Below are 25,628 nucleotides of genomic sequence, written 5' to 3' on the forward strand. Positions count from 1 at the left end.
GAGAAAGGAATTTATCAGGTAAGCATAAATTATGTTTTCTCCTGTTAAGTGTAGTCAGTCCACGGGTCATCCATTACTTATGGAATACCAATACCAAAGCTAAAGTACACGGATGAAGGGAGGGACAAGGCAGGAACATTAAACAGAAGGAACCACTGCCTGAAGTACCTTTCTCCCAAAAATAGCCTCCGACGAAGCAAAAGTGTCAAATTTGTAAAATTTTGAAAAAGTGTGAAGCGAAGACCAAGTCGCAGCCTTGCAAATCTGTTCAACAGAGGCCTCATTTTTAAAGGCCCAGGTGGAAGCCACAGCTCTAGTAGAATGAGCTGTAATCCTTTCAGGAGGCTGCTGTCCAGCAGTCTCATAGGCTAAGCGTATTATGCTACGAAACCAAAAAGAGAGAGAGGTAGCCGAAGACTTTTGACCTCTCCTCTGTCCAGAGTAAACGACAAACAGGGAAGAAGTTTGACGAAAATCCTTAGTTGCCTGCAAATAGAATTTCAGGGCACGGACTACGTCCAGATTATGCAAAAGTCGTTCCTTCTTTGAAGAAGGGTTAGGACACAGAGATGGAACAACAATCTCTTGATTGATATTCCTGTTAGTAACTACCTTAGGTAAGAACCCAGGTTTAGTATGCAGGACTACCTTGTCTGAATGAAAAATCAGATAAGGAGAATCACAATGTAAGGCAGATAACTCAGAGACTCTTCGAGCCGAGGAAATAGCCATCAAAAACAGAACTTTCCAAGATAACAGCTTGATATCAATGGAATGAAGGGGTTCAAATGGAACGCCTTGAAGAACATTAAGAACTAAGTTTAAGCTCCACGGCGGAGCAACAGACTTAAACACAGGCTTAATCCTAGTTAAAGCCTGACAGAAAGCCTGAACGTCTGGAACTTCAGCCAGACGTTTGTGTAGAAGAATAGACAGAGCAGAAATCTGTCCCTTTAACGAACTAGTAGATAAGCCCTTTTCTAAACCCTCTTGTAGAAAGGACAATATCCTAGGAATCCTAACCTTACTCCATGAGTAACTCTTGGATTCGCACCAATGTAAATATTTACGCCATATCTTATGGTAAATTTTTCTGGTAACAGGCTTCCTAGCCTGTATAAAAGGTATCAATAACCGACTCCGAGAAGCCACGCTTTGATAGAATCAAGCGTTCAATCTCCATGCAGTCAGCCTCAGAGAAATTAGATTTGGATGTTTGAAAGGACCCTGAATTAGAAGGTCCTGTCTCAGAGGCAGAGACCACGGTGGACAGGACGACATGTCCACTAGGTCTGCATACCAGGTCCTGCGTGGCCACGCAGGCGCTATCAGAATCACCAAAGCTCTCTCCTGTTTGATCTTGGCAATCAAACGAGGAAGCATCGGGAATGGTGGAAACACATAAGCCATGTTGAAGACCCAAGGGGCTGTCAGAGCATCTATCAGCACCGCTCCCGGGTCCCTGGACCTGGATCCGTAACAAGGAAGCTTGGCGTTCTGACGAGACGCCATGAGATCCAGATCTGGTTTGCCCCAACGACGAATCAGTTGAGCAAAGACCTCCGGATGAAGCTCCCACTCCCCCGGATGAAAAGTCTGGCGACCTTAGAAAATCCGCCTCCCAGTTCTCCACGCCTGGGATGTAGATCGCTGACAGGTGGCAAGAGTGAGACTCTGCCCAGCGAATTATCTTTGAGACTTCCAACATCGCTAGGGAACTTCTGGTTCCCCCTTGATGGTTGATGTAAGCCACAGTCGTGATGTTGTCCGACTGAAATCTGATGAACCTCAGAGTTGCTAACTGAGGCCAAGCTAGGAGAGCATTGAATATTGCTCTTAACTCCACAATATTTATTGGGAGGAGTTTCTCCTCCTGAGTCCATAATCCCTGAGCTTTCAGGGAATTCCAGACTGCTCCCCAGCCTAGAAGGCTGGCGTCTGTTGTTACAATCGTCCAATCTGGCCTGCGAAAGGTCATCCCCTTGGACAGATGTGGCCGAGAAAGCCACCATAGAAGAGAATCTCTGGTCTCTTGATCCAGATTTAGTAGGGGGGACAAATCTGAGTAATCCCCGTTCCACTGACTTAGCATGCACAATTGCAGCGGTCTGAGATGCAGGCGCGCAAATGGTACTATGTCCATTGCCGCTACCATTAAGCCGATTACTTCCATGCACTGAGCTACTGACGGGTGTGGAATGGAGTGAAGGACATGGCAAGCATTTAGAAGTTTTAATAACCTGGCCTCTGTCAGGTAAATTTTCATCTCTACAGAATCTATAAGAGTCCCTAGAAAGGGAACTCTTGTAAGTGGTAATAGAGAACTCTTTTCCACGTTCACCTTCCACCCATGCGACCTCAGAAATGCCAGAACTATCTCTGTATGAGACTTGGCAGTTTGAAAACTTGACGCTTGTATCAGAATGTCGTCTAGGTACGGAGTCACCGCTATGCCTCGCGGTCTTAGTACCGCCAGAAGTGATCCTAGAATTTTTGTAAATATTCTTGGAGCCGTAGCTAATCCGAAGGGAAGAGCTACAAACTGGTAATGCCTGTCTAGGAAGGCAAATCTCAGATACCGGTAATGGTCCTTGTGAATCGGTATGTGAAGGTAGGCATCCTTTAGATCCACTGTGGTCATGTACTGACCCTCTTGGATCATGGGAAGGATGGTTCGAATAGTTTCCATTTTGAATGATGGAACTCTTAGAAATTTGTTTAGGATTTTTAAGTCCAAGATTGGCCTGAAGGTTTCCTCTTTCTTGGGAACCACAAATAGGTTTGAATAGAATCCCTGCCCGTGTTCCGTCCGCGGAACTGGGTGGATTACCCCCATTAGTAAGAGGTCTTGTACACAGAGTAGAAACGCCTCTTTCTTTATTTGGTTTGCTGATAACCTTGAAAGATGAAATCTCCCCCGTGGAGGAGAAGTTTTGAAGTCCAGGAGATATCCCTGAGATATGATCTCCAACTCCCAGGGATCCTGGACATCTCTTGCCCAAGCCTGGGCAAAGAGAGAAAGTCTGCCCCCACTAGATCCGTTTCCGGATAGGGGGCCCTCTCTTCATGCTGTTTTGGGGGCAGCAGCAGGTTTCTTGGCCTGCTTGCCCCTGTTCCAGGACTGGTTAACTTTCCAGCCCTGTCTGTAACGAGCAACAGCTCCTTCCTGTTTTGGAGCGGAGGAAGTTGATGCTGCTCCTGCCTTGAAGTTATAGCAACCAAATTTTCACAGTAAATGTATTAAGTTAGCAAAGGATTGCACCCACCAGCAAATGGATGATTAACCCCTTAGTACCCAAAAACGGATAACAATTATATAATTAACGTTTTTCTCACAGTCAAATACACTGTCACAGGACTGCTGTGCCTGATTACCTCCCTCAAAATGGATTTTGAAGACCCCTGAGCTCTCTAGAGACGATCTGGATCATGGAGGATGAAGTAGACAGATTGTGACTGAATTTTTACTGCGCAAAAAAGCGCTAAAATAGGCCCCTCCCACTCATATTACAACAGTGGGGAAGCTCAGAAACTGTTTCTATGCAGAAAACAAAAATGGCCATGTGGTAAAAATCATGCCCTAATAAGTTTTATCACCAAGTACCTCACAAAAACGATTAACAAGCCAGTAAACGTTTTAAACATACATTTGAAAGTTATGTATTATTATTAATAAGCCTGCTACCAGTCGTTTTTACTGCAGTTAAGGCTCATACATTATTTCAGTATTAACAGTATTTTCAGAGTCAATTCCATTCCTTAGAAAAATACATTCAGTGTACACACACACACACACACATCAGCCTGATACCAGTCGCTATCACTGCATTTAAGGCTGAACTTACTTTACAATGGTATCAGCAGTATTTTCTCAGTCAATTCCATTCCTCAGAAAATAAATTACTGCACATACCTCATTTGTTGCAGGGGAGCCCTGCATGCTATTCCCCTTCTCTGAAGTTACCTCACTCCTCAGATGAGAAACAGCCAGTGGATCTTAGTTACGTCTGCTAAGACCATAGAAAAAAACCCAGGCAGATTCTTCTTCTAATGCTGCCTGAGAATAAACAGCACACTCCGGTGCCATTTAAAAATAACAAACTTTTGATTGTAGAAATAAACTAAGTTAAAAAACACCACAGATCTCTCACAGCTTCCTTTTTAGTTAGGCTGCAAGAGAATGACTGAGTATGATATGTGAGGGGAGGAGCTATATAGCAGCTCTGCTGGGTAATTCTCTTGCAGTTTCCTGTTAGGAAGAGATATATTCCATAAGTAATGGATGACCCGTGGACTGACTACACTTAACAGGAGAAACAGTGTTTAAATCCAGCAAAGACACAGGGTTTTAAAGGGACATATGTATTTAGGGAGAAGTTTTGAACCTTTATTATTAGAGGCTTAAAGAATAGTCTGCCTAAGTTTTTTGTCTCTTAACTTTGATTTTTTACTTAAAGTAATTCAATTTAAGATTTATAACTGAACACTTAAGGAGCAGTGCGTAAGCATATGAAAAACTTTATTTACAAAGATGGACTGTACCTGCTATGTAAGCAGGTCAGTACAAAAAAAGAATGCTTTTATACACTGTAATTCAATTATATAAATTAGTTCGGTTGATTACTGGAACTTGGAGCAAAAAGATAACAGAAATTAAAATATAACCTTTATTAATTAAATTTAAAAAGACAGCATTAAATATGTGTGTATGCTACCCTTGAAAATGTTAAAAACACGCTCTCTGTTGGTTATTCAATATTCAGCATTTACAATGCTAAGTATATAGAGCACTTAGTAGTAATGTCATGAGACACAGATTGTATTATAGGTATGGATATATCTGTTGATCTACTGTGGGTCTATGTGGCCTTATAGCTGGCCAATCTATTAGATTTCCACTAAGGAATATTTGTGCGTTGTGTACCTATTATAATATACCTCTGTGGTCTCTTATTGTGAGTTTGCTTTTTGGCACTTCAACAGGAGTGTATAACACAGCTCTTAATTTTTAGTATCTGCTGCGTAGGTGTTGGTTCTTGTCTTATGTATCTATACAGGAAACCTGAACACAGTAAGGTAGTACTAGTAATAAATATATATAATATATATATATATATATATATATATATATATGTCACTCAAGGTATTGTAAATTATTTAATTATGAGTTACTACAGTGCAGGGCTGATGCTTTAATATTATGTTGACTTATCACTCTGATTTGTATAGACCTAATTATGGGTAATTGTACGTCTACAACTACAGGAGGGTTACCGAGCTTGTGCTGGTTTTGATTTAAGATAGTCTACACTTGTAAATACTACACGTAGTTATGTCAAGTAATTGTCATTAAGCATCATAATGAGTAATGAGATTTCACAAACTCACAGTATCTGTATCCAATAGATACTTCAGTTAAATTCTACTGATACCACCTTAATGCAGTGTGAACATTTATATTATATCACATTTCCTATGCTTAAATGGTGCTGCAATGTTACAAAGTTTCAGCTTGTAATAGCTGACATAATATATCCAGTATTTTAACGTGTATATTGGTGCAGGATATCAGGTAAGTTCTAATGCGTTTATGCTCTATACCACTCTGTGATGGTTAAATTAGCTGTTTTTATACTATAAACCCCTTATATCTCGATTATTGTTAGCCCTGTATTTTTCACCCTTTAAGCTGGAAAGTAGGCTATATGCTTAATGCTAGTATGCTAAACGGCTTATCTAAATTTTGTATGATAGTATCAGATATTACTACAAAAGTTTTAACTAGAATCTTTGTACCACTGGTTTCGGTTAGCCCAGCGTTACCCGGATTATACTATAGAGACGCCAACAGTCTTCAGTTATTTGCGCTAAAGTTAATACCAATTACAGCTGCTTATACCTGTGAAGAACCAAAACCGCTAAGTGCTAATTTAAAGAAAATAGTTTTTATGCTAAAGTTTCCTTCATTATTATTACGAGAGGCAATTTTAAAAAAAAGGAGGACCCCTGACGCAGCGTTTCACTAACGCATCCTCAGAGGGGTTACCCGGGCCGGCATACTTCCGGAAATATATTGGTTTCTTATTCCCCACCTCTAGAATCTAATTGGTCTAGAGTTGCTATGCCGGTTGGTAGAGCTCATGTCCATCACTGGATTTGTGATGTCACATTACTTGCCATGGAGACAGCGTGTAACTGTCATGGTTACTGTGTAGCAAAGGCATTGTTGTTAGATTGTAAAGAGTAAACGTGTCAATGTTCAACGATAGTTTGACTCGCACATATAATTTTTAAACTGCTTACCATATATCTAATTTTACAGACGCGTGTAATTATTATTTTGATGGGGGAGTGTGAAACTGTTTCTGAAATGTTTATTACAAGATTAATGTATAAACATATTTAATTCAGTTCTAAGCTTAAAATATCAACTGTACATATATTAAGTACTTCTGTGATTTAAATGTGGGATTTATGACTTGAAAGCAAAACGTTGGTCAAAACTTGTAGTGTTGAGCGTGACTAATATGTTAAACAAAGAAAAAGTGCTACAAATAAAAAATTGATCCTGTGAATAAATTTTAATGGTGCTAATGTGAAAAATTATATCATGTAAAAACCGTTAAGGGATTAACTATTAATAATTATAAGGAATGAATGGTGATGCATAATAATGTGAGAAAGTGATATTAAAGTGTTGTGTTTTTTAAGATTATACATTAAACTATAAAGCATTATATATTAAATATTCAACTATAAGATTACTCCATCATTAATTAAGAGGGAATATGTGGGGAAGGGTGTGTTGGATGATAACAGTGAGTGTTATATATTGTAATACTATGTACTAGAGAGAAGAAAAAAAAATTAAAAAAAATAATGTTGATAGTTATTATTTTGATTGTGTATATTATAACACGTGTGTTATAAACATTCGTACTATAACTTTGTATGTCTTCTTAGTTTTGTTATATTTCAAACTATATGATGTAGTTTGGACACACCCTCAATTAATTATTCCAGATATACATGATAGTTGTTATTGTCATTGAGTCCATGAGGTTTCACACTATTCAATAGGTGTATCCACCTACACTCCATCTTAAGTAGTGTTTGCTCTAAGTTGCCTCCTCTTATGCCTAAAGTTGCCTTTTGCAATACTGAAAATTTAAGCAAAGAGTCATTGCTGTTGTGTTTATGATAAAAGTGCCTAGCTACACTAGTTATGAGTTTGTTTTTCTCCATGTCCTTATGAGCATTTTTAATGTTCCTGCTGTGTTCCATTATTCTTGTTCTTACTTGACGTGTCGTCATTCCGACATAGAACAACTTACATGGGCACTGGAGGACATAGATAACTCCTGTTGTGGTGCAGGAGAAATGATCAGGTAATATATGTTTGTTTGCATATTTATCATCAATGTCTTTGATTTTCCACACCTTTGGACATGTACTGCATGTCCCACATGGGAACATCCCTTTTGATTGGCGGGCTCTTTTAGGCATATGAGTGTAGTGACTTGTGACCAGTGTGTCTTTCAGATTTTTCGGTCTTTTGTATCCAATTGAGACTCTATCTCCAATCTGGGTTGCTAGTAGGGGATCATTCTTTAAAATATGCCAGTGATCATTTAGAATAGTTGTTATCCGTTTTATTTGAGGATTATATGTTGTAATTAATCTTGGTTTGTTGTCCATCTTTTTCTGACGTGGTTGTAATAACCTTTGTCGGTCTTCCTGTAAGGCTTGTATTTTAGCTTTTTTTATGGACCGTTTACTATAGCCTCTGTCTTGGAGCCTGTTGGACAATTTAGATGCCTTTTGTTTAAATGTACTTAAATCGGAACAGTTCCTTCGCAGCCTTGTAAATTCTCCTTTTGGGATGGCCTTAAGGGTACAAGGGGCATGGGCTTTCAAGTCATAAATCCCACATTTAAATCACAGAAGTACTTAATATATGTACAGTTGATATTTTAAGCTTAGAACTGAATTAAATATGTTTATACATTAATCTTGTAATAAACATTTCAGAAACAGTTTCACACTCCCCCATCAAAATAATAATTACACGCGTCTGTAAAATTAGATATATGGTAAGCAGTTTAAAAATTATATGTGCGAGTCAAACTATCGTTGAACATTGACACGTTTACTCTTTACAATCTAACAACAATGCCTTTGCTACACAGTAACCATGACAGTTACACGCTGTCTCCATGGCAAGTAATGTGACATCACAAATCCAGTGATGGACATGAGCTCTACCAACCGGCATAGCAACTCTAGACCAATCAGATTCTAGAGGTGGGGAATAAGAAACCAATATATTTCCGGAAGTATGCCGGCCCGGGTAACCCCTCTGAGGATGCGTTAGTGAAACGCTGCGTCAGGGGGTCCTCCTTTTTTTTAAATTGCCTCTCTTGTTGTAATAATAATGAAGGAAACTTTAGCATAAAAACTATTTTCTTTAAATTAGCACTTAGCGGTTTTGGTTCTTCACAGGTATAAGCAGCTGTAATTGGTATTAACTTTAGCGCAAATAACTGAAAACTGTTGGCGTCTCTATAGTATAATCCGGGTAACGCTGGGCTAACCGAAACCAGTGGTACAAAGATTCTAGTTAAAACTTTTGTAGTAATATCTGATACTATCATACAAAATTTAGATAAGCCGTTTAGCATACTAGCATTAAGCATATAGCCTACTTTCCAGCTTAAAGGGTGAAAAATACAGGGCTAACAATAATCGAGATATAAGGGGTTTATAGTATAAAAACAGCTAATTTAACCATCACAGAGTGGTATAGAGCATAAACGCATTAGAACTTACCTGATATCCTGCACCAATATACACGTTAAAATACTGGATATATTATGTCAGCTATTACAAGCTGAAACTTTGTAACATTGCAGCACCATTTAAGCATAGGAAATGTGATATAATATAAATGTTCACACTGCATTAAGGTGGTATCAGTAGAATTTAACTGAAGTATCTATTGGATACAGATACTGTGAGTTTGTGAAATCTCATTACTCATTATGATGCTTAATGACAATTACTTGACATAACTACGTGTAGTATTTACAAGTGTAGACTATCTTAAATCAAAACCAGCACAAGCTCGGTAACCCTCCTGTAGTTGTAGACGTACAATTACCCATAATTAGGTCTATACAAATCAGAGTGATAAGTCAACATAATATTAAAGCATCAGCCCTGCACTGTAGTAACTCATAATTAAATAATTTACAATACCTTGAGTGACATATATATATATATATATATATATATATATATATATATATATATATATATATATATTTATATATATTACTAGTACTACCTTACTGTGTTCAGGTTTCCTGTATAGATACATAAGACAAGAACCAACACCTACGCAGCAGATACTAAAAATTAAGAGCTGTGTTATACACTCCTGTTGAAGTGCCAAAAAGCAAACTCACAATAAGAGACCACAGCGGTATATTATAATAGGTACACAACGCACAAATATTCCTTAGTGGAAATCTAATAGATTGGCCAGCTATAAGGCCACATAGACCCACAGTAGATCAACAGATATATCCATACCTATAATACAATCTGTGTCTCATGACATTACTACTAAGTGCTCTATATACTTAGCATTGTAAATGCTGAATATTGAATAACCAACAGAGAGAGTGTTTTTAACATTTTCAAGGGTAGCATACACACATATTTAATGCTGTCTTTTTAAATTTAATTAATAAAGGTTATATTTTAATTTCTGTTATCTTTTTGCTCCAAGTTCCAGTAATCAACCGAACTAATTTATATAATTGAATTACAGTGTATAAAAGCATTCTTTTTTTGTACTGACCTGCTTACATAGCAGGTACAGTCCATCTTTGTTTTAAAGGGACATACCAGGAGTTAAAAAAAACCAGTGTTTAAATCCAGCAAAGACACAGGGTTTTAAAGGGACATACCAGGAGTTAAAAAAACTGTGTTTAAATCCAGCAAAGACACAGGGCTTTAAAGGGACACGCCTGAAAGTAAATGAGAAATAGGGTTAGATTCAGTAGATGTTAAGCTTAAATAAGTAGCGATTTGTGCAGTTGAAATTCTTGTCTAATTCTCAGTGCTGTCACTTAAAGATGGTCACTTAGATGGGAGCTTAGAGAGATGGAATACTCTGCAAACGCTCAGGCCCCAGCTATATATATATATATATATATATATATATATATATATATATATATATATATATATATATATATATATATATATATATATATATATATATATATATATATATATATATATATATTATATATACACACACACACACACACACAGTGGATATAAAAAGTCTACACACCCGTTAAAATGTTAAGTTTCTGTGATGTAAAAAATGAGACAAAGATAAATCATTTCAGAACTTTTTCCACCTTTAATGTGACCTATAAACTGTACAACTCAATTGAAAAACAAACTGAAATCTTTTAAATAAAGGGAAATAAAAAAATAAAATATGGTAGTATAAGTGTGAACACCCTTTTATAACTGGGGATGTAGCCGTGTTCAGAATTAAGCAATCTCATTCAAAATCATGTTAAATAGGAGTCAGTACACACCTGTCATCATTTAAAAGTGCCTCTGATTAAATCCAAATAAAGTTCAGCTGTTCTAGTAGGTCTTTCCTGATATTTTCTTAGTCGCAACCTACAGCAAAAGCCATGGTCCGCAGAGAGCTTCCAAAGCATCAGAGGGATCTCATTGTTAAAAGGTATCAGTCAGGAGAAGGGTACAAAAGAATTTCCAAGGCATTAGATATACCATGGAACACAGTGAAGACAGTCATCATCAAGTGAAGAAAATATGGTTCAACAGTGACATTACCAAGAACTGGATGTCCCTCCAAAATTGATTAAAAGACGAGAAGAAAACTTGTCTGGGAGGTAGCCAAGAGGCCTACAGCAACATTAAAGGAGCTGCAGGGATATCTGGCAAGTACTGGCTGTGTGGTACATGTGACAACAATCGCACGTATTCTTCATATGTCTGGGCTATGGGGTAGAGTGGCAAGACGGAAGCCTTTTCTTACAAAAAAACAAAAAAACAAAAGCATGTTGCAAAAGGTGTTCTGGTCTGATGAAACCAAAGTTGAACTTTTTGGCAATAATTCCAAAAGATATGTTTGGCGCAAAAACAACACTGCATATCACCAAAAGAACACCTTACCCACAGTGAAGCATGGTGGTGTCAGCATCATGCTTTGGGGCTGTTTTTCTTCAGCTGAAACTGGGGCCTTAGTCAAGGTAGAGGGAATAATGAACAGTTCCAAATACCAGACAATATTGGTACAAAATCTTCAGGCTTCTGCTTGAAAGCTGAACATGAAGAGGAACTTCATCTTTCAGCATGACAACGACCCAAAGCATACATCCAAATCAACAAAGGAATGGCTTCACCAGAAGAAGATTAAAGTTTTGAGATGGCCTAGCCAGAGCCCAGACCTGAATCCAATTCAAAGATCTGTGGGGTGATCTGAAGAGGGCTGTGCACAGGAGATGCCCTTGCATTCTGACAGATTTAGTGTGTTTTTGCAAAGAAGAGTGGGCAAAACAAGCAATTTTAAAAAGGAATTGACCAATATATTAGAGAGAGTGAGAGTGTGTGAGAGAGAGAGTGAGAGAGTGAGAGTGTGTGAGAGAGAGAGTGAGAGAGTGAGAGTGTGTGAGAGAGAGAGTGAGAGAGTGAGAGTGTGTGAGAGAGAGAGTGAGAGAGTGAGAGTGTGTGAGAGAGAGAGTGAGAGAGTGTGAGAGAGAGAGTGAGAGAGTGAGAGTGTGTGAGAGAGAGAGTGAGAGTGTGTGAGAGAGTGAGAGTGTGTGTGAGAGTGAGAGAGTGAGAGAGTGAGAGAGTGAGAGAGTGAGAGAGTGAGAGAGTGAGAGAGTGAGAGAGTGAGAGAGTGAGAGAGTGAGAGAGTGAGAGAGTGAGAGAGTGAGAGAGTGAGAGAGAGAGAGAGAGAGAGAGAGAGAGAGAGAGAGAGAGAGAGAGAGAGAGAGTGAGAGAGTGAGAGAGAGAGAGAGAGAGAGTGTGAGAGTGTGAGAGAGAGAGAGTGTGAGAGAGTGAGAGTGTGTGAGAGTGTGTGAGAGAGAGAGTGTGAGAGAGAGTGTGAGAGAGTGAGAGTGTGAGAGTGTGAGAGAGTGAGAGAGTGAGAGAAAGACTTTATGACCTCTGAATTAACCTCCTACTTAACAGCAGATAATCCGAAAGTACCTATATTTAAAATTGCATCAAAGATACATAAAACTTTGCACAATCCCCCGGGTGGGCTGATAGTGGCAGGTATTGATTCACTATTTGAAAGATTAGGGGGAATAGTTAGACCAAATTTTACAACCAGTAGTTACTACCTGTAAATATAAGACAGTACCTATGTGATCCAACAACTTGACAAAGTAACCTGGATGGAAGAATATAAATGGGTAACTATAGATGTAGAAGCTCTCTACTCGAGTATTGCCACAATATTAGGTTAATATATTTAGACAAGATGTTGACAAGATAAACTCCTGTTTAATGTGTAAATTACAGAATTTTTGCTTACTCACAATTATTTCACATTTGAAGGGAATTTTTTCTCTACAAAAGAAAGGCAATGCAATGGGTGCAAAATTGGCCCCCCGCATATGCAAATATGTTCATGGGGTATTTTGAAATGCAATATATATTTAATAATGCTTCATCTGTTAGACAACATCATACTGTATGGTAGATACATTGATGATTTGATCATCATCTGGAGAGACCCTGAAGAATATAATCTACAACATTTTATAAAGTGTTTGCATGAAAATGGAGCAAATCTAAAATTCACTTTCAACACAAATAAACGTGAAATAACTTTTTTAGACAGATATATTAGTAGATGAAAAAGATCTTTCTATAATAACTAAGGTACATAAAAAAAGACAGCGAGAAATACCATATTGAGAACAAGGGGTATACCAAGTGGTCATTTCATAAGATTGTTTAGAAATTGTTCTGATAACCTTATTTATTAAGACCAATCACAAGCACTCATTGAACAGTTAACATCCAGCGGATACAAGAAGACAATGCTCATTAAAATTAGGAATGAGGTAGCTAAGAAACCTAGAGAAGAATTTATTCAATACAGAAACAATAGATTAAAATTAAAATCTACTGCCAAATGTTTCTTTGTTACCAGATACAGCAAACAATACAACATTATCTGTAAAATCATTAAAAAGAATTTAAACCATTCTATATACAGATCCTGGTTAAAATAAGGTTATTGAAAATGGTATACAATGTGTAGCAAAGAAAGCACCAACTATAGGGAAATGAATAATGAAAAATTCCTACAAATCTAAAGATAAAGACTAAATTGGCTAAGGGACATTAAAGGCTCTTTTAAATATGGACACCATGCAAAAGTTGTTTTCATATCCAAGACCTTTAACTCTACCAATACAGGATTAACATACATTGTTAACACCAGAATCACCGGTAATACAAATCCAAAATGTAGTTTACCTAATAACATGCAAATTATGTTTATTTCAATATGTAGGGGGTCACTGTTAGAGCACTGTAAGATAGAATCAGGGAACATTTACTAGCAATAGAAGACCCTAATTCTAGGACCCCTGTAGATAGACATTTTCACCAACATGGTATAAACTATTTTTCATTCATGGGGATAGAGCATATTGAAAGAAAACCCCTGGGAGGAAACAGAGTAAAGCATGCGTTTCAAAGAGAGGTCTTTTGGCTTTTTACTTTAACCCCTTAATGACCGACAACGTACAGGGTACGTCCTCAAAAGAAATACAGTTAACGCCTGAGGACGTACCCTGTACGTCGTCGGTCTTGGAAAGGGCTGGAAGCGATCCTGATCGCTTCCAGCTGCTTTCCGGTTATTGCAGTGATGCCTCCTGAAATAACCTTTTTTACCCCTCCGGTGCAGAGAGAGCCACTCTGTGGCCCTCTCTGCACCGGGCATCGATGGCCGCAATCGGTGGGTGGGAGCAGACGTGGGAGGCGGGTGGGCGGCCATCAATGGATTCCAGAAGAGTGAGGGGTGCAGGATCGTCAGGGGTGCGCACGGACGCACGTTCGGCGGCGGGTGCATGAGCGGGTGGGAACCGCTACACTACAGAAAAATTTTGATCAATAAATGGGAGTGGGGTGGGGGGTTGGTCTATTGGGGGGGGGAGCTACAATACAGGAAAAAAAATGTATTTTATTCCCAATAAGGCAGAGGGGGAGGGGTAGAGAGCTGGGGGGGTGATCAGGGAGGTTGGGGGCTAAAGGGAGATCCTACACAGCAGCATATGTAAATATGCATAAAACACAAAAAAAAATATATACCTTTTATTTTAGCACTGGCAGACTTTCTGCCAGTACTTAAGATGGCGGGGACAATTGTGGGGTGGGGGAGGGAAGAGAGCTGTTTGGGAGGGATCAGGGGGTGGGATGTGTCAGGTGGGAGGCTGATCTCTACACTAAAAGCTAAAATTAACCCTGCAAGCTCCCTACAAGCTACCTAATTAACCCCGTCACTGCTAGCCATAATACACGTGTGATGCGCAACGGCATTTAGCGGCCTGCTAATTACCAAAAAGCAACACCAAAGCCATATATGTCTGCTATTTCTGAACAAAGGAGATCCCAGAGAAGCATTTACAACCATTTGTGCCATAATTGCACAAGCTGTTTGTAAATCATTTCAGTGAGAAACCTAAAGTTTGTGAAAAAGGGAACAATTTTTTTTTTTATTTGATCGCATTTGGCGGTGAAATGGTGGCATGAAATATACCAAAATGGGCCTAGATCAATACTTTGGGTTTTCTACTACACTAAAGCTAAAATTAACCCTACAAGCTCCCTAATTAACCCCTTCACTGCTGGGCATAATACACGTGTGATGCGCAGCAGTATTTAATGGCCTTCTAATTACCAAAAAGCAAAGCCATATATGTCTGCTATTTCTGAACAAAGGGGATCCCAGAGAAGCATTTACAACCATTTGTGCCATAATTGCAGAAGTTGTTTGTAAATAATTTCAGTGAGAAGCCTAAAATTGTGAAAAATTTAAAGTTTTTTTTAAATTTGATTGCATTTGGCGGTGAAATGGTGGCATGAAATATACCAAGATGGGCCTAGATCAATACTTGGGGTTGTCTACTACACTACGCTAAAATTAACCCTACAAGCTCCCTAATTAACCCCTTCACTGCTGGGCATAATACGTGTGGTGCGCAGTGGAATTTAGCACCTTCTAATTACCAAAAAGCAATGCCAAAACCATATATGTCTGCTATTTCTGAACAAAAGGGATCCCAGAGAAGCATTTACAACCATTTATGCCATAATTGCACAATTTGTTTGCAAATAATTTCAGAGAGAAAACTAAAGTTTGTGAAAAAATTTGTGAAAAAGTGAACGATTTTTTTTATTTGATCGCATTTGGCAGTGAAATGGTGGCATGAAATATACCAAAATGGGCCTAGATCAATACTTTGGGTTGTCTACTAAAAAAAAAAAATATACACGTCAATGGATATTCAGGGATTCCTGAAAGATACACAGTGTCCCAATGTAACTAGCGCTAATTTTGAAAAAAAGTGGTTTGGAAATAGAGTGCTACTTGCAAAAAAAGCAAAGAACATGTGAACATTATGTATTTCTAAACTCAGGACAAAATTTAGAAACTATTTAGCATGGGTGTTTTTTGGTGGTTGTAGATGTGTAACAAAGTTAGAAAAAGACAGTGTTTTTTCAATTTTTTCCTCATATTTTATAATTTTTTATATTAAATTATAAGATATGATGAAAATAATGGTATCTTTTGAAAGTCCATTTAATGGCGAGAAAAAACATAATTTATGCTTACCTGATAAATTCCTTTCTTCTGTAGTGTGATCAGTCCACGGGTCATCATTACTTCTGGGATATTACTCCTCCCCAACAGGAAGTGCAAGAGGATTCACCCAGCAGAGCTGCATATAGCTCCTCCCCTCTACGTCACTCCCAGTCATTCGACCAAGGACCAACGAGAAAGGAAAAGCCAAGGGTGAAGTGGTGACTGGAGTATAGATTAAAAAATATTTACCTGCCTTAAAAACAGGGCGGGCCGTGGACTGATCACACTACAGAAGAAAGGAATTTATCAGGTAAGCATAAATTATGTTTTCTTCTGTTAAGTGTGATCAGTCCACGGGTCATCATTACTTCTGGGATACCAATACCAAAGCAAAAGTACACGGATGACGGGAGGGATAGGCAGGCTCTTTATACAGAAGGAACCACTGCCTGAAGAACCTTTCTCCCAAAAATAGCCTCCGATGAAGCAAAAGTGTCAAATTTGTAAAATTTGGAAAAAGTATGAAGCGAAGACCAAGTTGCAGCCTTGCAAATCTGTTCAACAGAGGCCTCATTCTTGAAGGCCCAAGTGGAAGCCACAGCTCTAGTAGAATGAGCTGTAATCCTTTCAGGAGGCTGCTGTCCAGCAGTCTCATAAGCTAAACGAATTATGCTACGAAGCCAAAAAGAAAGAGAGGTAGCGGAAGCTTTTTGACCTCTCCTCTGCCCAGAGTAAATGACAAACAGAGAAGACGTTTGTCGAAATTCCTTAGTTGCCTGTAAGTAAAATTTTAGAGCACGGACATCATCCAGGTTGTGCAGTAGACGTTCCTTCTTTGAAGAAGGATTTGGGCATAAAGAAGGAACAACAATCTCTTGATTGATATTCCTGTTAGTAACTACCTTAGGTAAGAACCCAGGTTTAGTACGCAGGACTACCTTATCCGAATGAAAAATCAAATAAGGAGAATCACAATGTAAGGCTGATAATTCAGAGACTCTTCGAGCCGAGGAAATAGCCATTAAAAATAGAACTTTCCAAGATAACAACTTTATATCAATGGAATGAAGGGGTTCAAACGGAACGCCCTGTAAAACATTAAGAACAAGGTTTAAACTCCATGGTGGAGCAACAGTTTTAAACACAGGCTTAATTCTGGCCAAAGCCTGACAAAAAGCCTGGACGTCAGGAACTTCTGACAGACGTTTGTGTAACAGAATGGACAGAGCTGAGATCTGTCCCTTTAATGAACTAGCAGATAAACCCTTTTCTAAACCTTCTTGTAGAAAAGACAATATCCTAGGAATCCTAACCTTACTCCAAGAGTAACCTTTGGATTCACACCAATATAGGTATTTACGCCATATCTTATGGTAAATCTTTCTGGTAACAGGTTTCCTAGCCTGTATTAAGGTATCAATAACTGACTCAGAAAATCCACGTCTTGATAAAATCAAGCGTTCAATTTCCAAGCAGTCAGCTTCAGAGAAGTTAGATTTTGATGTTTGAAGGGACCCTGTATCAGAAGGTCCTGTTTCAGAGGTAGAGACCAAGGTGGACAGGATGACATGTCCACCAGGTCTGCATACCAAGTCCTGCGTGGCCACGCAGGTGCTATTAGAATCACTGATGCTCTCTCTTGTTTGATTCTGGCAATCAATCGAGGAAGCAACGGGAAGGGTGGAAACACGTAAGCCATCCTGAAGTCCCAAGGTGCTGTCAGAGCATCTATCAGGACTGCTCCTGGATCCCTGGATCTGGACCCGTAACGAGGAAGCTTGGCGTTCTGTCGAGACGCCATGAGATCTATCTCTGGTTTGCCCCAACGTCGAAGTATTTGGGCAAAGACCTCCGGATGAAGTTCCCACTCCCCCGGATGAAAAGTCTGACGACTTAAGAAATCCGCCTCCCAGTTCTCCACTCCCGGGATGTGGATTGCTGACAGGTGGCAAGAGTGAGACTCTGCCCAGCAAATTATCTTTGATACTTCCATCATAGCTAGGGAGCTTCTTGTCCCTCCCTGATGGTTGATGTAAGCTACAGTCATGATGTTGTCCGACTGAAACCTGATGAACCCCCGAGTTGTCAACTGGGGCCAAGCCAGGACGGCATTGAGAACTGCTCTCAATTCCAGAATGTTTATTGGCAGGAGACTCTCCTCCTGACTCCATTGTCCCTGAGCCTTCAGAGAATTCCAGACGGCACCCCAACCTAGAAGGCTGGCGTCTGTTGTTACAATTGTCCAGTCTGGTCTGCTGAATGGCATCCCCCTGGACAGATGTGGCCGAGAAAGCCACCATAGAAGAGAATTTCTGGTCTCTTGATCCAGATTCAGAGAAGGGGATAAGTCTGAGTAATCCCCATTCCACTGACTTAGCATGCACAGTTGCAGTGGTCTGAGGTGTAAGCGTGCAAAGGGTACTATGTCCATTGCCGCTACCATTAAGCCGATTACCTCCATGCATTGAGCCACTGACGGGTGTTGAATGGAATGAAGGGTGCGGCAAGCACTTTGAAGTCTTGTTAACCTGTCCTCTGTCAGGTAAATCTTCATTTCTACAGAATCTATAAGAGTCCCCAGGAAGGGAACTCTTGTGAGTGGAACGAGTGAACTTTTCTTTTCGTTCACCTTCCATCCATGTGACCTTAGAAATGCCAGCACTAACTCTGTATGAGACTTGGCAGTTTGAAAGCTTGTATCAGAATGTCGTCTAGGTATGGAGCTACCGAGATTCCCCGCGGTCTTAGTACCGCCAGAAGAGCACCCAGAACCTTTGTGAAGATTCTTGGAGCTGTAGCCAATCCGAATGGAAGAGCCACAAACTGGTAATGCCTGTCTAGGAAGGCAAACCTTAGGTACCGATAATGATCTTTGTGAATCGGTATGTGAAGGTAAGCATCTTTTAAATCTACAGTGGTCATGTATTGACCCTCTTGGATCATAGGTAAAATTGTCCGAATAGTCTCCATCTTGAACGATGGAACTCTTAGGAATTTGTTTAGGATCTTTAAGTCCAGGATTGGTCTGAAAGTTCCCTCTTTTTTGGGAACCACAAACAGATTTGAGTAAAACCCCTGTCCCTGTTCCGATCGTGGAACTGGATGGATTACTCCCATTAACAAGAGCTCTTGTACGCAGCGTAGAAACGCCTCTTTCTTTGTCTGGATTGTTGACAATCTTGACAGATGAAATCTCTCTCTTGGAGGAGAGTATTTGAAGTCCAGAAGGTATCCCTGAGATATTATCTCTAGCGCCCAAGGATCCTGAACATCTCTTGCCCAAGCCTGGGCGAAGAGAGAAAGTCTGCCCCCCACTAGATCCGATCCCGGATCGGGGGCCCTCAATTCATGCTGTTTTAGGGGCAGCAGCAGGTTTCCTAGTCTGCTTGCCCTTGTTCCAGGACTGGTTAGGTTTCCAGCCTTGTCTGTAGCGAGCAACAGCTCCTTCCTGTTTTGGTGCAGAGGAAGTTGATGCTGCTCCTGCTTTGAAATTACGAAAGGAACGAAAATTAGACTGTCTAGTCTTGGCTTTGGCTTTGTCCTGAGGCAGGGCATGGCCTTTACCTCCTGTAATGTCAGCGATAATCTCTTTCAACCCGGGCCCGAATAAGGTCTGCCCTTTGAAAGGTATATTAAGCAATTTAGACTTAGAAGTAACATCAGCTGACCAGGATTTTAGCCACAGCGCCCTGCGTGCCTGAATGGCGAATCCTGAATTCTTCGCCGTAAGTTTAGTAAGATGTACTACGGCCTCCGAAATGAATGAATTAGATAGTTTAAGGACTCTAAGCCTGTCCGTAATGTCGTCCAGAGTAGCTGAACCAATGTTCTCTTCCAGAGACTCAATCCAGAATGCCGCTGCAGCCGTGATCGGCGCAATGCATGCAAGGGGTTGCAATATAAAACCTTGTTGAACAAACATTTTCTTAAGGTAACCCTCTAACTTTTTATCCATTGGATCTGAAAAAGCACAGCTATCCTCCACCGGGATAGTGGTACGCTTAGCTAAGGTAGAAACTGCTCCCTCCACCTTAGGGACCGTTTGCCATAAGTCCCTTGTGGTGGCGTCTATTGGAAACATTTTTCTAAATATCGGAGGGGGTGAGAACGGCACACCGGGTCTATCCCACTCCTTAGTAACAATTTCAGTAAGTCTCTTAGGTATAGGAAAAACCTCAGTACTCGTCGGTACCGCAAAATATTTATCCAACCTACACATTTTCTCTGGTATTGCAACTGTGTTACAATCATTCAGAGCCGCTAACACCTCCCCTAGTAATACACGGAGGTTTTCCAGTTTAAATTTAAAATTTGAAATATCTGAATCCAGTCTGTTTGGATCAGAACCGTCACCCACAGAATGAAGTTCTCCGTCCTCATGTTCTGCCACCTGTGACGCAGTGTCTGACATGGCCCTAATATTATCAGCGCACTCTGTTCTCACCCCAGAGTGATCACGCTTACCTCTTAGTTCTGGTAATTTAGCCAAAACCTCAGTCATAACAGTAGCCATATCCTGTAATGTGATTTGTAATGGCCGCCCAGATGTACTCGGCGCTACAATATCACGCACCTCCCTCTGAGCGGGAGATGTAGGTACTGACACGTGAGGCGAGTTAGTCGGCATAACTCTCCCCTCGTTGTTTGGTGAAATTTGTTCAATTTGTACAGATTGACTTTTATTTAAAGTAGCATCAATACAGTTAGTACATAAATTTCTATTGGGCTCCACTTTGGCATTGCAACAAATGACACAGGTATCATCCTCTGAATCAGACATGTTTAACACACTAGCAAATAAACTTGCAACTTGGAAATACAATTCAATTAGAATAATATTAAAACGTACTGTGCCTTTAAGAAGCACAGAAGATCTATGACAGTTGAAAATTAATAAATTGAAACAGTTATAGCCTCAATCCTTGTAAACAACACAACTTTAGCAAAGGTTTAATCCCATTAGCAAAGATAACAAATTCTGAAAGCAGGAAACAAATTACAGAATAAACGTTTTTTATCTCAGTCAAACTATAATTCTCACAGCTCTGCTGAGAGAAATTACCTCCCTCAAAATAAGTTTTGAAGACCCCTGAGCTCTGTAGAGATGAACCGGATCATGCAGGGCATACAATGAGTTGCTGACTGAAATATTTGATGCATAATAAAAGCGCCAAAAAACGGCCCCTCCCCCTCACACACAGCAGTGAGGGAGAACAGAAACTGTCAGAAAAACAGATTAAGCAACTGCCAAGTGGAAAAATAGTGCCCAAACATTTATTCACACAGTACCTCAGCAAATGAAAACGATTTTACATTCCAGCAAAAACGTTAAACATAATCTCTAGTTATTAAACAGCTTTATGTATTTCTTACAGTGTAATTCTAGTGAAGTACCATTCCCCAGAATACTGAAGTGTAAAGTATACATACATGACATTATATCGGTATGGCAGGATTTTCTCATCAATTCCATTGTCAGAAAATAAAAACTGCTACATACCTCTATGCAGATTCATCTGCCCGCTGTCCCCTGATCTGAAGTTTACCTCACTCCTCAGATGGCCGAGAACAGCAATATGATCTTAACTACTCCGGCTAAAATCATAGCAAAACTCTGGTAGATTCTTCTTCAAACTCTGCCAGAGAGGTAATAACACACTCCGGTGCTATTTTAAAATAACAAACTTTTGATTGAAGATATAAAACTAAGTATAATCACCATAGTCCTCTCACACATCCTATCTAGTCGTTGGGTGCAAGAGAATGACTGGGAGTGACGTAGAGGGGAGGAGCTATATGCAGCTCTGCTGGGTGAATCCTCTTGCACTTCCTGTTGGGGAGGAGTAATATCCCAGAAGTAATGATGACCCGTGGACTGATCACACTTAACAGAAGAAACAGTATATAATATGTGTGGGTACAGTAAATGAGTAAGAGGAAAATTACAGCTAAACACAAACACTGCAAAAATGTAAAAATAGCCTTGGTCCCAAACGGACAGAAAATGGAAAAGTGCTCTGGTCACTAAGGGGTTAAAGACTAAGTACACTGATGGAATTAGCCAAAGATATGATGTGGATATGTTGGGGGTTTTTTTGAGAATGTTCTAGCTTGAGTCCTCATTTTCTATAGGTATAAAAGCATTTAAGCATCTATATAAAATTTGAATTTGTATACATTGGAACAAAACGAAGATAAAATGCATTAGATCGTTTTGTGTTTTTTCAGCATATACCCAAAATAGAATTAAGTAAGCATTGAAGCTTTTACACAGTTTTGTTGAGTATGGGGATGTTTCCCTTTTTATGTAGGTAAGAAAGCATTTAAAGGGACACAACTTAATTTTTTCTTTCGCGATTTAGATAGAGCATGCAATTTTAAGCAACTTTCTAATTTACTCCTATTACTTTTTCTTTGTTCTCTTGCTATCTTTATTTGAAAAAGAAGGCATCTAAGCTAAGGAGCCAGACCATTTTTAGTTCAGTACCCTGGACAGCACTTGTTTATTGGTGGGTGAATTTATCCACCAATCAGCAAGAACAACCCAGGTTGTTCACCAAAAATGGTCCGGCATCTAAAACTTACATTCTTGCTTTTCAAATAAAGATACCAAGAGAATGAAGAAAATTCGATAATATGAGTAAATTAGAAAGTTGCTTAAAATTGCTTGCTCTATCTGAATCACAAAATAAAATTTTTGGGTTCAGTGTCCCTTTAGGCATTTACACAATTTATACATGCTAACAGTGGAACAGCAAGAGAAAGAAAATAGGTGTTTAGTTCCTTTTTTTTCCCCTTTTTCTTCTCTCCTCCTCCTTAAAACAAATCATGTCATTTCACCTAACAGATGTTTGTATGGAGACTCATTGCATTAAGAAAATTGTAGAAATTATCATTATAAATGATATATACATACTTACTTCACTTTTCATTTTCTGTTGTATATATGTATTTCAACAGCCAATGTCGATAACGTTTTTTCTCTCTTTTATGGAACATGGATATTGTATGTTAAAGATTGATCATTATTATAATCATAAAGGTTTACCCTATAGGGTTAATACAGGTGAACTGGATATGTAATTAAACAACCTGATGATTATTGGCTGAATGTTCGTTCTCTCTTTCCTATATAAAAGACAGCTTCTCATGTTAGTCAGGATTTTTTAAGAAGTGTGCCTGATGGTACAGGAAACGCGTCAGATCTAGCATTTGTACTATGTTTACAATAAACCTTGGACTTTTAACTTGCACCAAGGTGATGTCTGCACTTTTTATAAAAAATATATTTCAAATATAAGAATTACCTTCTTTACATAGTATTTTCTTACGCATTTCAAAACTGTGGGACCAGTATATTTTTCATTAAAAAGGCAACATCCTTGCACAACTAAGTTAACAATTACGGTAACACCTGACAGTATTTCTATTAGTATAGGCTTTTACTGGTACTCCAAATTCTCCTTTTAAAGCCTTGGAATAATTGGTGGGAATTATGTGTTTGTGTTTGAGAAATACTGCATATTTTGTCAAGCAAATTACTTTTTCAGAAATGCTGAATAACGGCTTTCACTCTAACATTGATTCTGCAAGTTTGTGCAGAATTTTAGCATCCACATTTTTCATGCACTCCTTTAGAGCAGTGTTTCACCTCTTCACTTTTCAAATGTTTAGGAAGATAAATGATGAGGTTAAGGTCTGGTTATTGCGGATTTTTGCAAAATCAGTGAGCCAATAAGATAAAAGCTAATTATGTTTGCTAGATCGAGAAAAACAGTTCAACAATATTTGTATTATACTAAGCAATGAGATTGCAGTCTGAGATGAAAGATAATCTCATATCAGAAGCATTTAATTCACCAAAATGAAAACAAAAAAAGGGGAGGGAGAAAGTAATCATTCCAATTTCGTTATAACATTGCTCTGAGAAAAGATGTGTTAATCTTTCTGCGTTGCAAACCTGTGGTCTGTTTGATTTTAAAGGGACAGTCAACCCAAAAATTACTGTTACTTATTTAGATTAGTTCATTAACAATCTTTACATCAAACTCTAGCCCATTTTCATCTAAATAAACTTTGGCAGAAAATACACTTACTAGATCTCATCTGGCTGTTTTGAAACGGCTACCTGACTCCTCCTCCTCTGACGTCTCCCAAAAGCTTGAACTGCAGCACTAGTACAGGATCCTCTCGCCCCTACGCGCTCTTTTCATTCAGTTCATTGAGACACTCATATGGCACCCCCCCTCATACTATCTCCCCTCACTTTCTTTTAGCAGAACGTTCTGTCTGCACTAACACACCCACATTTATATGCAGCACATTATAATTATTATTATTTTACAAGTAATTATGTATATATAGGACCGGAAAAGCGGAGAAGCCGAGTATTCCGTTTCGGTGTTTTTCCATGTTTATAAAAAGGTAAAAAGTGTAAACAGTTTTTACACAGAGCACTAGCTGTGAGAATCTGAAGTGCTAGTGCTCTGTGATCTTCGCTCTGTGTGCGGGGGTGCTGGCCGAGGACCAGAGAGCGGTGAGCATGTGGTCGGGGGAGCACTAGCTGTGAGAATCTGAAGTTCTCACTACTGAATCTTAGGCGGTATTATTTGTTGAAACTGTCACAATTTTTAAGCGGGTTTTTAGCAATAACTGTGCATCTGTTTACTTTATGAAAATTCTATATATTTCTGTCAGTTGCAGGTGGGCAGAAAATAGTACATTAGTAAACGCCAGATTTTGCCATAAACGTTTGGCAGCAGCAACATTTTTTGCAACTGTTACACTTTTTACCTTTATAAACATGGAAAAGAATCGAAACAGAATACTCGGCTTCTCCACTTTCCGGTCCTATACAGACATAAATTACTTGTAAAATAATAATAATAATAATAATAATAATAATAATAATAATAATAATAATGTGCTGCATATAAATGTGGGTGTGTTAGTGCAGACAGAATGTTCTGCTGAAAGAAAGTGAGGGGAGATAGTGTGAGGGGGGTGCCATATGAGTGTCTCAATGAACTGAATGAAAGGAGCGCGCAGGGACGAGAGGATCCTGTACTAGTGCTGCAGTTCAAGCTTTTGGGAGACGTCAGAGAAGGAGGAGTCAGGTAGCCATTTCAAAACAGCCAGATGAGATCTAGTAAGTGTATTTTCTGCCAAAGTTTATTTAGATGAAAATTGGGCTAGAGTTTGATGTAAAGATTGTTAATTAACTAATCTAAATAAGCAACAGTAATTTTGGGTTGACTGTTCCTTTAAATAACAAAATGACACGCTCTAATCTATTACTGCAGTGTCGATAGTCTTAAAAATACCTTCTCTAACGGATTAGATCATGTCATTTTTGGACTATAATGGCTCTTTAAAAATTTAGTTGAAAATAAGAAAAAAAAAAAAAAGGCAATGAAATATATTCACAGGAACAAAAAAATAAATTTAGAAAGCAACAAACTGAACTTAATATATAAAGGGAAACAATATCAGAGTCTGGTGCTGTGAATTAGGCTTACCTATTAAAGCTTGAAAAAGATTACTCTGAAATATACCAATAACTCTCTCAATAGACTTCCTGAGCTGTTTGTCTTCAGTTTGGTTTAGTTTGATGCGATACTCCTCCAGGAGATTTAACGCTCGCTCTGTATCTGCAAAACAAAAAGATACAAAACTTGTATGTACGCTAAAGAAAAATAATCAGTTCAAGTTACATCCAAAAAATTATTCATATACATCTACTAGA

The 25,628-nt window shown here is 39.0% G+C and overlaps 1 protein-coding gene across 1 annotated transcript in view; it reads right to left on the reverse strand.

The window, feature by feature from the left end:
- The window catches only part of DLG1 (discs large MAGUK scaffold protein 1), a gene marked incomplete in the record, with an annotated part of 930,518 nt that overhangs the window by 891,208 nt on the left and 13,682 nt on the right, over positions 1 to 25,628 (reverse strand). The window contains 1 exon segment of the mRNA XM_053710194.1: positions 25,402 to 25,533. Within this exon segment, the coding sequence (XP_053566169.1) occupies positions 25,402 to 25,533 (132 nt within the window).

Source organism: Bombina bombina, chromosome 4 (assembly GCF_027579735.1).
Source record: "Bombina bombina isolate aBomBom1 chromosome 4, aBomBom1.pri, whole genome shotgun sequence".
In the NCBI taxonomy this organism is placed as follows: domain Eukaryota; kingdom Metazoa; phylum Chordata; class Amphibia; order Anura; family Bombinatoridae; genus Bombina; species Bombina bombina.